The 16965-nt window shown below is 40.3% G+C and overlaps 1 protein-coding gene across 15 annotated transcripts in view; it reads left to right on the top strand.

Moving 5' to 3' along the window:
- Positions 1–16965, top strand: part of Sipa1l1 (signal induced proliferation associated 1 like 1) — a 358428-nt gene that overhangs the window by 298736 nt on the left and 42727 nt on the right. For all 15 annotated transcript variants that reach the window (XM_048798907.1, XM_048798909.1, XM_048798908.1 and 12 more), the window contains one exon: positions 4647–4916. In XM_048798907.1, the coding sequence (XP_048654864.1) occupies positions 4647–4916 (270 nt within the window). The remainder of the gene's footprint in view (positions 1–4646; positions 4917–16965) is intronic.

Here is a 16965-nt window from a genome sequence, read left to right on the forward strand (position 1 = left end):
CCTTAGCAGTTTGGTTTCCAGCCTTCTCCCAAAGGGAAAGCCCAGGCCCTCCTGCCTGTCCAGCTCCTGCCAAGCCAGCAGCAATGTCGAAAACTTAATTTCTTTGCCTCTGGGGAGGGTTCTTGATGGAACAAATTTAATCAACTGCTTTTTTTTTTTAATTTCCCTCTTTCTTTGCGCTTACACATGGTATTTTTGCTCTTTTTTAAACAATTTGTTATTTATTTAGCCATTATTTTCTAAGAATTTCTCTTAAGCTTTGGCAGTTAATTCTTAGGTCTTCTAAAGTCAAGACAAAGTTATTTATCGTATTTCTTCCTAAAATGACCATTCCCTGTGCCTGATCTTACATCAGTTTATAGTTATCAGATGGCAGAATGTAAACAGTTGGGATAGGTTATTTGTGTACTTTAAAGGTAAGCAGCAATGATAACCTAAACATACTTCAGTTACATCCACACTTTGCTTGTAATAGTACTTCCTAATACTGCTTGTTTCTTAGAAGACCCAAGATTTGTCAAAATATAGTAAAAAATACTTTATCATTATTTATTTATTTACTTACTTATTTAGGAGTGGGAATATTCTGAAAATGCCCTACATGCATATCCTGCTTTGGTTAACTAGAGCTGATGAACCTGTTAGCCATTTTTGGTTTCCTTAAGCACATCATCATAGACATTAAGAATTATGGATATAGCTCAGTGTGGAGCACCTGCCCAGCATCACAACGCCCTGGGTTCAATCCCCAGCAGCAGCAGCAGCATCACAACACAGATATTTTTATTTAGTATTCTCCCAAATCAGGATACAAAACATGACTCAAGGTAGCCCCCGAGGCAGTGGGGTTTCAACCTAGGACACTCTCCAAGTGCTCTGCACTCCTCTGCTTGCTGCCTGTCTGCTGTCCTTGGTCTCTCTAAACAGGCAGCTATAAACTGGCCTGCTCCTCCTCCTCCCTTTAGAAATGGCTTCAAAGGGAACCCATTGAAGCATTAACACCCGTTACAGTGTTCAACAAAATAAGATAATGCACTTCTGTCATTTTTTTCTTCTCCTCCGCACTTTACACTCCCACTGCTGTTTTCCTAGCAACTAATTACTCTGTTCTTTGACTAGTCACTCTCCCTTCTCTGTCAACCATTTCTTTAAGGCAGCTCCAGAGTGAGGCAGAACAGGCCTCCAGGAGCTGAGGGGGGTCACAGGCATCCTCAGGGCAACTGGAATACAGACCCCTGAGTGTGTATTTTTACATGAGAATACAAACTGGCTCATGGCAACTTCATTTCCATGATGAAGAGGAGGCAGCTGGGAGGGTGCAGTAGCTGTTCAAGAAGTGAACAGGACCAGCTGGGAGCACAGCATGAGGGAAACAGTCCTGCTTGAAAGAGGCCCCTCACCTGCCTCTGTCACCCCTCTGCATTTGACCATCAGCATCTAAGACCTCTGAGTTTTCAAAGTCATTCTCTTAAAAAGAGAAAAAAATGCTTGGCTAACAGATGAAACTGAGATGTTTCCATTGGTATTGCATAGGAGTCACAAACGTTTATTCTGTGAGGGCCACTAGCCTGTGGTTTTTAAAGAAAGCAATCAAGGACCATTCAAGAACTAAAAACAAACAAGTTACATATAAAGGCCAAACTACTTTTTTTGGTACTGAGGATTTGGAATCAAATGACCTTTTAAACAATTTGTTATTTATTTAGCCATTATTTTCTAAGAATTTCTCTTAAGCTTTGGCAGTTAATTCTTAGGTCTTCTAAAGTCAAGACAAAGTTATTTATCGTATTTCTTCCTAAAATGACCATTCCCTGTGCCTGATCTTACATCAGTTTATAGTTATCAGATGGCAGAATGTAAACAGTTGGGATAGGTTATTTGTGTACTTTAAAGGTAAGCAGCAATGATAACCTAAACATACTTCAGTTACATCCACACTTTGCTTGTAATAGTACTTCCTAATACTGCTTGTTTCTTAGAAGACCCAAGATTTGTCAAAATATAGTAAAAAATACTTTATCATTATTTATTTATTTACTTACTTATTTAGGAGTGGGAATATTCTGAAAATGCCCTACATGCATATCCTGCTTTGGTTAACTAGAGCTGATGAACCTGTTAGCCATTTTTGGTTTCCTTAAGCACATCATCATAGACATTAAGAATTATGGATATAGCTCAGTGTGGAGCACCTGCCCAGCATCACAACGCCCTGGGTTCAATCCCCAGCAGCAGCAGCAGCATCACAACACAGATATTTTTATTTAGTATTCTCCCAAATCAGGATACAAAACATGACTCAAGGTAGCCCCCGAGGCAGTGGGGTTTCAACCTAGGACACTCTCCAAGTGCTCTGCACTCCTCTGCTTGCTGCCTGTCTGCTGTCCTTGGTCTCTCTAAACAGGCAGCTATAAACTGGCCTGCTCCTCCTCCTCCCTTTAGAAATGGCTTCAAAGGNTTTTTTTTTTTTTTTTTTTTTTTTTTTTTTTTTGGTATGACAGTGCTGAATCAAACTGCAGTAGAACAGGAAGGGTTGTGAGAATTTATCTGGGTCAGATCTCATTTTTTAGATAAACGGGTGGAAAGAAGTTGAATACTTTTTGTTTGTTTATTTGTTTGTTTGTTTGTTTGTTTGTTTTTGAGCCAGAGTCATGTGGCTTCTAGAGACCAAGCTATCCTCAGACAAGACTTTTCTGACTCAAGAGTCCAGTGTTTAATGTTTCTGTTCAATGCACTGTTCAAATATTTCTCAGTGTTTCTTAGTGATTAAGAAAAAGGAGAGAGTAATGAGAAATCAGAAATGAAAGAAAGAATAAAAAGACTGAAAAAGACAGTGAGTGGTTAATTTTGTGGTTTCAGCAAGTCACCATTTGTCACTTTTTCCACTGTAATTATCATTCTTGCTGCCACAACTCTTCAATTTGGTCTGTAAAAGTTGTTGAATTTTCCTTTTTGCTATATGCTATGCCTTGAATAAGATGTGATAGTCACTACAGGTGTATAATGTCTGGGGGGTTGGAGCCATGTTCTTCAGTTAGGAGAATAGAATAAAACTGGCCTGCAGGAAGACTAGTTCTGTGTCTAAACCCCTGCTCTGCCACCTCCTGGCTGTATACACTGGGGCAAGTTAATCCTTCCAGGCCTCCTTCCATTTCCTCTTGGATGAAGAGAGGATAAAGATAGTAGGTATCCACTTCAGAGATGCTGAAATGTGGCTGGATTAGTGTCCAACCATTACAGTTATATCTATTTTATTATAGTTACCATTCTTAAACACTAAATTTTGCTTCAAATGATAGAATGAAAATCCTTTTAGGAATATTTATGCATGGCATTAAAAATCAGCTTTAGTCGTTGTGTTTCAGTGCCTATTTCCTTTTTGATTCCATATATCTTTCTTGTGTTTTGCAGAGATAAGTGAGAGACCAGGAAGCCAGTGAGCGGTTACCCCTGCTACAAAAGGCAATCAGAAGTGGCAGAAATAGCAGGTGGCTGAGGTTTAGCTCAGTGTGGGATGCATGTCAGACAAAGAAGAACATACAATATTTCTGTAATTTTTCAATAGTGATTACATGTTAAAATGATGTTTTAAATATCTCAGGCTACATTAAATATATAATCTCACCAGTTTTGTTTTACTTTCTAATGTGGCTTCTAGAAACTTTAAAATTAGAGTTGCAGCTGTTCTGTGTGGTTTGCGTTCCCCTTAGTCTTCCCGTCAGTGACATTTTGGACTCTCCCTACCTTACTTCTAAAGTGCCTTGTGAAGGGCTGTTTCACAGTTGCTCTGTGAACCCTTCTTACCAAATCCTCTCACCCGTTTTCCCAATCCTTCACATTCCTATGAGAAGGAAGTCATTTTTCCACTTAGTGATGAAATTCAAATGCATGGTTTGAGGTATTGCTTTAATGAGAATAGAATTTGTCAATCAGGCTTATGACCAACAATACCTCCCCCCATCATTTGGCATAAAGAATGGAAAGTGGGCTCCCGTTTCCTGAGAATTTGAGTTTCAGATGGTGGCACAAAATGGTAAAATACAAAACATTTACGCTTGCCATTAATTTCACTCAGGCTGCTGCCTGGGGACGGCCTTGCTATGAGAGATTTCTTTCTTTAAAAAAATAAAGTCTGATTTCAGATTATGCTTTGTCCCTCAGGGATTTAATAATTTTAGTATTTCTATAATTGGGTTTTTCCCGCTCCTTAGCTAAATTTAGCTTTTGCTTTGGATTTTAAGACTTCTCCTAACTTAATTTCTTCACTCTCAGGGTACCCCCTTTTAAGCCCCCAGTTGTGATATGCAGTGAAGGTGTTCAGAGCTGGTTGCTTGTTTCTGTCAAGGTTGTGTTCTTAGGGTCTGCTTCCCTGTCCTCTTAGGTCTTCTACAGCTGTGTCCACTCCCAGGGTGACCTTGTGTCTTCTTGGTGTTTAGAGACTCAACAGTTGGAATTGAGTAAAGGAAAGCATGGTCAGCACTGCCCGGGTTTCTGGTTTTTGAAAGGAAAATAATTATAGGGCTGAAAGAGGATCAGAGGCAGAAGATGAAGTTTTGGATCCATTTTAAGTGTTAATGAGAATCAGTGTGTTCCACCAACAAGAAAGGAGTATTAATTGTTTTTCTCCCTGTGCCTTCCCCTAATAGGAGCTGCTCCGAAACCTACCGCATGCCAGTGATGGAGTACAAAATGAATGAAGGTGTTTCATATGAGTTCAAATTTCCCTTCCGCAACAATAACAAATGGCAGCGGAATGCCAACAAGGGGTCTCATTCCCCTCAAGTCCCATCCCAGGTACAGAGTCCCATGACCTCACGGCTAAATGCTGGAAAAGGTGACGGGAAGATGCCTCCTCCAGAAAGAGCTGCCAACATTCCTCGAAGCATCTCCAGTGATGGGCGCCCGCTAGAGAGGCGGTGAGTGCACCTCCCCGAGGTTTCTGAAATTTAAATAGCACCAGGTCCATACTCAGTAGCCTTAGTCCTTCCTAAATTTTGCTAGAAATCAAGAATTAAAGCGGAGATGCGTGCATGAGTGATTTTCAAAGCATGGTAGAATTCCAAAGCCATAAGGGTTATCTGAGGACATGTTTCAGCAAAACATTCGGCCCTGTGCAGTGATATTATTATGTTTTGCTTTTTAATTTCTATGTGATTATCAATAGAAATCATCTTTGTGCATTTAGCAGCCATAGGGATTTGAATTTAGCAGTCTCTTTGAGGTGACAGTGGCTGTATTACCATTTTTGACAGTCTTTGTTGTTTGGGGGCAAATGATATGCTAGGAGCAACAATGCAGATTTTGGGTTGAATATCTATATTTCTCTTACTTTATTAATGAAGAATTCTGAGAAAGGAAAACTGGAATAGCACAAACATTTTCCATTGCTCTGAAAGTAGAAGAAAATGGTAGGGAAAAGGTATTCTGCAGGAATAGGTCAAAACACCAGCCCTGAGTTAAACAAGCTAAAGGGAAAGGGATTTGAGGATCCCACAATGTAAAAAAAACAAAGTTTATTATTAAATTGAAAGTCGGTAAATTCCCTCACAAAAGATAACTGGTCAGCTCTGCACTTGATCGCCCTAGCACCTTTGTCTGCAGCATCTTGAAGTAGAGACAAGGCCTAAAATCAAACAAAATTAAGTAGTTTCAAAATGTGATTGACAGTTGGCCATAAAATTTTAAATAAATACACTGTAAGTCTAGTTGCTTCAAATCATGTATGCTAATGAAGGAAACAGAATAATTGAATAATCTGCTGGTCATCTGACAGAAACAAACCACTGCTACTTTCTGTCCACTCACTGTCCATTCCCCATCACTTCTGCTTGTCTTGATCGCATCTCAGGATTTTTTGTGGAAACCCTCAGAGCGAGGGTGAAGTCCATACCCCAGGAACTGTGTTGGGTAGAAGAGAATCCCCGTGGAAGTTGAAATGTGATCCTCACTCATCTGAGTAGCCAGGTCCAACAAGAACAGGATGCCAAGGAATATGTCCCCAAACATGCTTAAATAGTCATCGGTCTACTTTGGAAGCAGAAAGATAGAAGTGGAAGAAGCACACTATGGAGTCTCTGGTCTCAGTCTAGCTTTTGAGCTATTGCATAGAATCTCGTCTCTTAACCATTATATAATACTAAGACATGATGGAGTATAATTTATAGAAACAAACACACAAAAAACAAGTTGTCTTTCTAAAATTCTTCATTTAATCCTAGAGATTTATTTACAGATCCTTGCTATTTATCTCAGAAAAAATTTTTCACCCACAGTAGCCCCATTTCCATCTGAACTCTTCCTGCTTTCATTATTTTTGAGGAGAAAAGCATCCAAGAGATCTCTGAATAAATTTTTTGTTCTACACATTTCAGAGTTGGCTCTTCCCGAAATGTGTGTTAGCAGTAATTAATAGTTTGGCCCTCGTTTTGAAAGATGAACCTAGGAAGCCATTGTTCAGAGGAGTGCTTTTCCTTGTCCATGCTGTCTTCTTCCTCTGCAGAACAGTCCAGAGGCTTTCATGAGTGAAAGTGATTGAGTCATTTCCTATACATAGTATTCCATATGATAAAATAGTGGAATATATTTTGATTCCACAATGAATTTAATTTTGCACCTGAATCTAAACTGAAGCTGAACAAAAGTTCAGCAAACTGACCTCTAAAAGTGAAGGTATTTTTTGCTTCTAATTGTCGTCTTACGGTGACAGCAGCTTTCAGGGTTAGGGAGCATGGAACTCCATTTTCTCCAGATGAGCCCTTTTCATTCTAGAGGTGATTTCTGCATGTGCTGTGACTTAACACTGCCCAGAGAGAGCACATCTTACTGAGTGCTCACCCCAGATTATAAGCATAGTCCTGTGACCCTGCAGGCTGTAGAGACAAGAGTGGTGGAAGTGAGGCTGCCCTTGGTGGGGGGATATTTAACCTCTACTCATTGTCCCCTCAGATTTTTTAGTTTCAGGTATCCTTAGAGTCCACCAGACAAGGACTTCACAGTTGAGTCATCTTCATTTTGAAGTGTTTGGTAATTAGGTGGGTAGTCTTTTGTGGAAATATAGAGTTCGGTTTCCTACCCCATCGTTCATGATATTTCCTTTGTAAGTTTAACATTAAGGTATAAATAAAAGGTACAGCTGGGGAAACTTGTTTTGCTATGAATTCAGGAAAACTCGGGCAGAGTAGATGCATGACACTCATAGGAACACTCTGAGTCTCTCTTGAACCCCAGGTTCAGAAAATTCACCTTGAAATATAATTTTCTCCTTGAAATATGGTAAAATACAACTGAAAGGTTTAAGTAGTCCTTGTATAATCTTAAAACATCTTAGCTTAGATGTTTCCTGGGACACACCCATCCATTTGATTCTCCCCTATATACTAGCATGCATATATATATACACACACACACACACACACAAACACACACATACATGGGGCATTTATGAAGTACAGTATGGAACTTTCAGATGAACCCTAAATAGTCAAAACAAATGCCAGGGGTCTGCCTTATGTTTGCCATACAGTTGTTTCATTCTTTTTCCTCCCTCAGAAAGTAATGTTTAACTGTAAGTCGCCTCTGCCCACTGCTTCAGTCTCTCTGCTCTGTTTGGCCAGATCCAGCAAAATCCATGTTGGCTGAAAATAATCATTTACTGCTTTGTACAAGCAGTTTTTCTTTCATTGTATACCACATCTCAAACTTAAAGGTCATTAGGAACTTTTTTTAAATTTGTGGAATAATGTTTTCCTTTAAAACCAAGATCAGGATTTTTACTTAGGAAGCAATGTTGGTGGTTTGAATTTTTAGTAAGAAGTTTTCAACTGGACAGTATTCTTCTCTATACATTGCTAAGAGAAGCTGGCATGTCAGAACCAATGGCCCTTTTGCCATCTAAAATCTAACTCTGTTTGGTTTGAATGTGAGAGTTTTAGGCTACTCAGGTGACCTTCTGACTACAGAACTTTGTATTATTTGCAGGAAAAGTAGTCATTAACAAATTAACATTTGTTCAACAAAAACAGGTAACGTGATGCAATTGCTATTTTCACTGAACTTGATACATTACTGTGTTTAAACATAACATGGGGTCGTAATAAAACCCTAATCTATGCTTGTAAGCTTGAAAAAGTCTCACTATTGTAGGGACTTAGAATAAACAGCAGGCATGTTAACATACAAAATAATTTTTCTTTCTCTTTTATTTTTTTAGATGAAGTTATCACCAATCTTTATTCAAGTATTAGATTTTAATCGCATTGAACTGTTGGTGGGATCACAGTTGCATGACTTGACAGGAGGATCCTTAAATCGTGGGTCTTGAGAGCACTGGCTAGGTCCACATTGACTTCCATAATTTTAAAGCTACTTGGTATTTGTCAGTCCTTGCTAAAATTTCCTTTGCCTCTTTTTTTGGTCTTCTTGTTGCTGTGCTTTGGATGAGCATTCCCCACAGGTCCATATAAAATCTTGGTCCCCAGGGTGGTATTCGTCAGAAATGGGACTGGTGGGAGGTCCTTGGGTCATTGGGGGAATGCCCTCAAAGGGAATGGAGGGACCCTTCCTGTCCCTTTTTTCTGCTTCATAGTTCAAAATGTGAGCACTTGCTCTGACACACATTCCCGCCATGAATGCTCACCAAAGGCCCAAACCATTGGAGCTACCTGATGTTGGGCTCAAGCCTCCAGAATTGTGAGCTGAATAAACCTTTTCTTCATAAATAGCCTGTTTCAGATATTTTGTTTGTAGTGATACAAAGCTGATGAATACACTTATCTTCCAAAACTTTATTTCCTGCTTATTCGTCAGCTCTTTATATCTGTCTCATCACCCTAAAATTCTGTGCTCCTCATGATTATGTACTCATTTTTCTTCCTCTAACACACTGCAGTGTATCTAGGTGGTCATCCATTTCACTAACCTCAGCCATCATTTATGTGGGATGTTCCTTAATTCTGTTTTCCCTTGGCCTCTTTTTCACTTTTCATGTTCATATGCCTGTCTGTCTACTGAACATCTGCACTTGAATGTGACACTTGCATTCACTACCCAAACTGTGTCCATATAAAATATGCCCCACCTTCCATCTCTCCCTTCTCACATCGATGAATGGCTTTTCCATCGACAACGTCTAGTAGCTACATCTACTCTCCAGAGCAGACCTAGAATTCATAGTCACTTCCTTAATGTTCTTATTCCACCCCACCCACCATAACCTACCAAGTCCTCAGCTTCTGTTGAGTTCCTCATTTTTAAGCTTCTTCCTTGCCATTGCTTCAGGAGCTCTTGTTTCATAATAAAATTATTTTCTTTCCTAAATTGTTGCTAAATTTCTCCAAATATGGTGAGCAGCCTTGTTCTAGAATGGTAATCAAACAGAAATGGAGACAGTCCTCAAGCCATGCTTCTTTGCCTGCTCTCCCATGGTTCTGCACAGCCTTCAGGGCCAAGTCATGCACGTCCCCCCACCAGCATGGTTGGTGACAGCCCTATGAGTTCACCTGCTTGTCCTTCCCTCTCCCTGTCATTATCAGCTGCACACCTGCCTCTTGAAGGGCCACGTGCTCCCTGCTGCGCCTCCTCTTCCCTCTTTTCCACAGCTTACCTCCCATGAGCCTCCTAAGATGCTTTTAGTTTCTTCAGGACATCATCCTGGGCTGGGCTGGGCTGGGACTCAGTGGTAGAGCACTTGCCTGGCCTGTGTGAAGCACTGGGTTTGATTCTCAGCACACAATATAAATAAATGAATAAAATAAAGATCCATCAACATCTAAAAAAAAAAAAATTTAAAAAAAAAAATCCTCCCAAGCTGGGGCTATTATTGCTCAGCGGTAGTGCACTTGCCTAGCATGTGTGTATGAGGCACTGGGTTCAATTCTCAGCATCACATACAAATAAATAAAATAAATAAAGGTCAACAACTTAAAAAAAAATTATCTTCCCATTTCTACTTTTCCTATCTCTACTTAACTGCCCCAATGGGAATGTTGATGTCACCAAATGCCTTCTCAATTCGCAGAATTTATTATACTTCATTTTAATCTGATTTGTTCATTTTTCCAACTTAGCCTGTCTTATTCATCTTTGTATTCTAAGAACCAAGTACAGACTCTGACCTTTAATAGGTTTCCAATGAATAACTGGGGACAGAAGTTAAATCAATTTAGAGGAAAATAAAATGATTTATTTTTATAAAAATTAAATGATGGTTAAAGCAAACTACCTAATAATATAATAAAACCATAGCATTAAAGCTATACTTAAGTTAGATTTCGTGGCTAAGTTCAGTATACTCCTGTTTTAAAAGTATATCATTGATAAAACTTGCCTAAATTGACTCTAAGTGAAATGCAAGTTCTTGATTGAAACTCCTATATAAGTTTCAGTTGGAACTGAATTATAGTGTTGTATTTATCATCAAGAAGAGTAGCTGAGCACAGTGGAACACGCCTGTAATCCCAGTGGCTCAGGAGGCCCAGGCAAGAGGATTGCGAGTTCAAAGCCAGCCTCAGCAATAGTGAGGCACTAAGCAACTCAGTGAGACCATGTCTCTAAATAAAATACAAGATAGGGCTGGGGATGTGACTTAGTGGTCAAGTGTTCCTAAATTCAATCCCCAGTTCTGCCCCCTGAAAAAATAAAAAAAGCTAAAGTAGAAAACCAACGGCTGAGCTTGACTTGAAGTCACCAGATTCCAAGGCTTCCTTTTTCCCTTTCTTCATGAGAACTGTCTACTCTGTTGTCCACATTGGAATTGGAGTCAGTATAATTTGTAAGGTCACATTGTTAGACGATGTGATGTTCAGGAGGAGGAGGCACAGCAGGGAGCACGTGGCCCTTCAAGAGGCAGTAATGGTTCCTATTAAGGCATTTCAGAAATGGGTACAGCAGTGTAAAATTGGCATGCATCTCAGCTTCCTTTCATTTACACACTCCAGAGTGGCCCAGGGAATGTTGGGGAATGCTCCAGTGTGATCCCAGCTCAGTCTCCTGAGTTGCTTTTAAGTGGTTCCTCAAGCCGCTTTATACTCTTCCTAGGACAGTGTTTCCATGGGAGCTGCACCTGTGTTGTGGATCCCCCTCCCCACCCCGGGGTCTGGAAATTCTGGAGGCCCCAGAGTGCAGGCTGTGTACATAGGACAGTGTAGGGATTTGATAGAGCTTCCCAACCTGAGCCAACGTGTCAGGCTTCAGCCTAGTCTTGGATAGTGTGTGGTGGGTCAAGGTGTTTCATGAGAAAGTTTTGTTCTCTTCAGTGACAGTATCATGGTTAACTTCAGCGAGATAGAAGATGAATTCAATTTAGCTTGCTGTGCTAAATACGAACCCTGGTGAACTGTGTATTCAGAAGTCATAGGATATTCTGTAAAGATCATCTGTGAGAATGATGTGAACCTTAGAGATGTTCTTGGAATAGACAGTTGTATTCTGGACAGAGTAGTGAGATGGTATACAATAGTGTAGTCCTACATGTCTCCGAGGATTTATACTCCTGTGTACACCTAGCAGTTGGGTCTTGTTCTCCTACCCAGCTCAAGGGGAGATTATATAAGGACTACCCTGGGTGGCCTAGCCTAGTCACACCTTTATGGAAAAATCTATAAGAACCACGGTGGTCCCAGGGCCCCCTACTCCTCTCAACCACCTACACACATACTAGACATGATGAAGGCCTCCCTGGAAGCCAGATCTAACCTGTGTCATGCTGTAATCTGTGTCATATAAAAGTATGGTGACAGAGTGGCAGTTTGGGATCTGCTTATCATTAAATTGCTGAGGAAAATGATTTTAATTTCTTTTGACCTGCAGGAGCAGTTTCTGTGAAATTATGAGGTGGGCAGGGTATCCTTAAGGCTGGTCAGCAGAGAGGAGTAGTCTCTTCATCCAAGTGTTCAGGCCTAGCACCAGTTCTCTTCTGCAGGCCAAATCGCAGGAGACTGAGAATAAGGAACATAAATGTGGTCCTGGAACATCTGCACCCACTCCTTTAGGTTCTACAGACTGGTTTTAAGGAACAGCACAAATATAAATGGAGGAAATGTTGGGGAGCAGGGCAGTGCTGCATGCCTGTGGCCCTGCTTGGAATTGTAAATAGATACTGGCCCCTGCTCTCCAGGAAAATCTGAATGAAACCTAGTAGTCTTCTAATGTATTGTTCTTTGGTTCTTGTAGTTTTTCCTTTACATTAACAAAATGACAAATGACTATCCACACCAAGTGGCACAAAATAAGAGCAGACATATAGAAAAAGGTACAGAGCAGAGCAGGCCTGACCATGGTCAGCAGTGTGTGTCATTGTGTACTGGATTAAAACTACCTAGAGCAATTGTCAAGGGTAGGTGGAGATCCCAGAGACCACCTGAGTGTACCCAGCAGCCATTGTGAGCAGAGGCCAGCAGGTGCGCTGAATTTACCTGCTAGTTCCATTGTTTCTGTTTGTGGACTGGGATAAGGGAATGAAGTTATTTTGGTTTGGGTTTTGTTGGTTGGTTGGTTTGCTAGTTGGTTTCAGTCTTTAAAATCCCCACATGCCTAAAAACTACCTGACTTCTGAAAGGATTTTTTTTTTTTAAGAGAGATGGGAGGTNTGGTGCTGAGGATCAAACCCGGGCTGCACGCATGCCAGGCAAGCGTGCTACCGCTTGAGCCACATCCCTAGCCCTGAAAGGATTTGATTGTGACTTCTTTTTATGAAGTGTTTGACTTGGTAGAGGGCAGGACCAATGTAGGCAGTTAATATTTGTGGTAGGCTAATTGTTTCTTTCCTCTATGTATTTTATCAGTTCTCTTGAACTTTGATAGAGAAAAAAATTACTGAGTCCTTCCGTGTTGCCTACATCTGGAGGATCAGCTCTGACCACACTACTGGTTTGTCTTAGAACTTGCTGTTCTCCCTGTGGCCACACAGACAGAGCTTGTGCTTCCTTGGCTAACCATATGAGGCCTCACCCAGTAGCACCTGCTTGTGGCTCCTATCAGTCTGCTCCCTGTGCCCCGGGCTTCATCTAACGTGCCATCATGGACTGCAACGTACACACCTCATGTTCCTCCACCCTCACTGCTGATTTCCTCCTAGTCCTGTCTCGGATACATTTCCTACATGAAGCTTCCTTTCCCCTAGTTTCCCCAACTAGTCTAATTGCTAACCCGCCAGAGGCCCTCTATACTCTTTTTGTACTTCCCTGATGATGGTTATCTTTTACTTATATTTTATTTAAAAATTACAGGGAACTACGTTTGAGTTCATATTCTGTGCCACGCTCTGTTCAATATTCTTCGTGTAAATTTTCTAGGCTAATCTTCCCAACAGCCAAGTAGTTGGTTGCTCTTTATCCCCTTCATGGGTGAGGATGCCCAGCAGCTAGGACATGAAATCATTTGGGCAAAGTAATAGCTTGTTAATGGTGAAGCTGGGATCAATATCAGGCTATCTGACAAATCCACCTCCACACACTGATGGCACTCATAACTGTTGGCAGAATGGATACACATCCGCTTATGTGTTGAGGGGCTCCAGCCACATTCACTGCAGTCAGGCCAGCTTCGTGGGTCTGCAACCTGTGCAGCTGTATAGAGCTCACCCTTAGAAGGACTCATTAAGCTTGGCTTAATGCTCTGCTGTTATTTTGAAACTTAATGTTTGAACAAGGATACCCACAGGTTTGTTATGTACTGAGTTCTACAATGAAATAGCTAGCTAGTCCTGCTGCAGTCATTTTTATTTTGACCTTCAGAATCCACTATAGGTATAAAATTGACTTTTCTTGAGGGGCACCCATGGTGTATACTAGATTGCGCACCCTCATAGTCAGCAGCTATGAAGTGAGGGTCCACGTGTCTTCTTGTGGGAAAGGCCGTATTGCCTCAGCTGTACCAGAGCATTCTTTCTTATTGTAAATCAACCTTGTCCTAGGAAGCTTATCAGAACAGCTAATGTAGGTGGTGAGATCGGAAGGCTGGTGGTAGCTCTGTTCACAAAGCACACAGTAGGAAGGCATGAAAGACAGAGGGAGGAATTGCTTGGATTTGAACAATTTGTTTAAACTCTAGCCTGGATAGAGCGTTCACATTACGTGATTTTGAATCATTTTACAGGAGAAAAAAGGTATTAACACAATTCTAAAAGGATCGGTGGATATATAGTGATGAAGACAGAGTGCTTTAGTTGGTCCTGTTTCCTGGGTGGATAGCACTTTAATTGCTAAGTTGTGGTAAAATGCTGTGCTTAATTATGGACTCAGGTATCTAATTTGTCAGTCACAGCTGCTATTTGAAACCTTCTGGATTGTTTTGTCCATCGTTATACTGTTTGCACTTGGGTTACAGAGGGCCTTACCCCCTGGGCACGTCTAAACAGTATTGTCACTTTGGAGTAAAAAATAGGAAACAGAAGTGCAATTAATCTTAAATACTCAGGAAGCTATTTTACCATTAACTACTTGTCCTGGTATGAGAATACTTCTGGAAAACTGAGGAACCCATATTTAATCTTGGACTTTCTCTTCTGAAATGTCCAGCCCTTTTAACAATTTGTTTCCATTGCAATGAAGTACACTTGATATAAATGAAAAACGGACATTCAGTGTAGCCCTTAGAGTGTGGGTGTTATTGTCTGTGCTGAAGACCACGATGTTTTTAGTCAAAAAGCTCTGTTTTTCATTTCTGTAGATGGAGGTAAAAGGGAGCCCCAAAGAATATATAGCATCAGTTATTTTGAAAATTTTTACCTATTTCTTGACTAAATTTTTTAAATGTAAAGGGGAAAATCTTTTGAAATTAAGCTAAAAGGTTTAGAAAATTCTTATCTCACAGCCACCAAAATGTTCTTTAAAAAAAATTATTGCTGACATTCATCAGAGTTGAAAGATCTAACAGTAATTGAAAAATTAATCTTCATTCTCTAAACCTGTGTGGGCAGTAACATCAGATATTTAGGGCCCTTAAGACTAAAGCAGAAAGATCTAGATTCATCTCAAAAAAGAAGAAGACCTTACGTAGACCTCGCTCTAATATCACAGATCACAGTGACCATTAAAACAGATTCCCTTTATGAGGTGGGGTGGGGCAGACAGGTTCAGCAGGTCAGCAGGCTGGCTTCTTGTGGAGCCCAGGAGGCACTGTTCCCAGTTCCAGAGCAGTCGTTTGAAGTGCCAGGCAGCCGCCAGGCCAGCTTCCAGCAACTACCAGCCTCCAACTGTCTGCAAAAGTGGACTGCCAGCACTCAGGCAGGCGGTGCCTTCCACTCCCTGAATAGGTCTTTTCTCAAATATTTGCATGAAGGCATCAAATTCAGAGTATTTGGAAAGAATAGTAAAGTAGTAAGTCACAAGAGCAAGGGCTAATTCTAAATTTTTCTTTGCCTATATGCATCTAGAGCCATAAAAACATCTGGGTGGCATTTGGTCAGTTGTCATGTGTATGTTCTGTGTGTGCAAACAGTCAGAAAACAAAGACACTATTGAGTTATATAAATGCCAGAGAGGGATGGGAATGAATGCTGGCCTTCTGGAAATGCTATTTTTTCACTTTGGGATAACTCCAGTAACCAAACAGAATTTTCTGGTACATTTGCCAAATAAAAGAGCTGAGATTGAGAACTAGCATGAGATATCTTAATGTACGTTTTGGAGAACAGGGTAAGAAAAGCAAACTGTAAAGACAAATGTAAAAGTGACATTCTGAAGGAGTCGTGTTGTCACTTGCTCACTGAAGCATATGCATCTCTCCATGCCCCCGAATCATTGTTCATTAGCATTACTTTTTACCTGGAAGAGACTGTGAAAGTCATCAGGACCCCAAATGTTGCATTGGCTCCACTGTTCTCACATTCTACTGCCACCCCCGCCCCGTTTTCCTGAGCATCATCTCTTCCTCTTTGCAAGGAGAAAATGAAAACAGTTAGATAACAAAACTATAGCTGGAGTTGCTCTGTATTAGGGGCATATAAAAGCCAAACTCTTAAGGCAGAAAAAAAGTGTGGTATCTTGTTACAGTGGATGTCTGTCGTTCCTCAATCCTTAGTCGTCGTCGTCTTTTTTTTTTTTTATTTACTCGTTCCCTTCTATGATCAGATAGAATGAAGGGTAGTATCTCTACTTTTTTATATATGGTCTATTTTAGAGAAGAAAGTGTAACGCTCATTGAAGGATGAAATATCCTATATATGTCAGTTAATTATAAGTTATTGATTTTATTATTGAGTTCTATAGTTTCTTTGTTCAGCTTTTGTTTGGAAGATATATCCAGTGGAGAAAGAGGTGTTTAAGGTCACCCAAAATTATTGTGTTGTGGTCTATTTGACTCTTGAACTTGAGAAGAGTTTGATGAACCTAGATGCTCTCTTGTTTGGGCATATATGTTTATAATTGTTAAGTCTTGTTGGTGTATGGTTCCCTTGAGCAGTATGTAGTGTCCTTCTTTATCCCTTTTGATTACCTTTAGCTTGAAGTCTACTTTATTTGATATAAGGATAAAAACCCCTGCTTGCTTCCGCAGTCCATGTGAGTGGTATGATTTTTCCCAACGCTTAACCTTCAGTCTGTGGATGTCTTTTCGTATGAGATGAGTCTCTTGGAGGCAGCATATCATTGGGTCTTTTCTTTTTTTAAATCCAATCTACTAGTGTATGTCTTTTGACTTGTGAGTTTAACATTCAGGGTTATTATTGAGACATGATTTGTATTCGCAGCCATTTTTGTTTATTTTTGGTGTTTAACTTGACTTGGTTTCCCTCTGATTAGTTTTCCCTTTAGTGTAATACCTCCCTTTGCTGATTTTTATCATTGTTTTTCATTTCCTCTTCATAGAATATTTTGCCAAGGATGTTCTATAGTGCAGGCTTTCTAGTTGTAAATTCTTATAACTTCTGTTTATCATGGAAGGTTTTTATTTCATCATCAAATATAAAGCTTAATTTTTCTGGATATAAGATTCTTGGTTGGCATCCATTTTCTTTCAGAGCTTGGTATA

The sequence above is a fragment of the Marmota marmota genome, unplaced genomic scaffold (genome assembly GCF_001458135.2).
Source record: "Marmota marmota marmota unplaced genomic scaffold, marMar, whole genome shotgun sequence".
Taxonomy (NCBI): domain Eukaryota; kingdom Metazoa; phylum Chordata; class Mammalia; order Rodentia; family Sciuridae; genus Marmota; species Marmota marmota.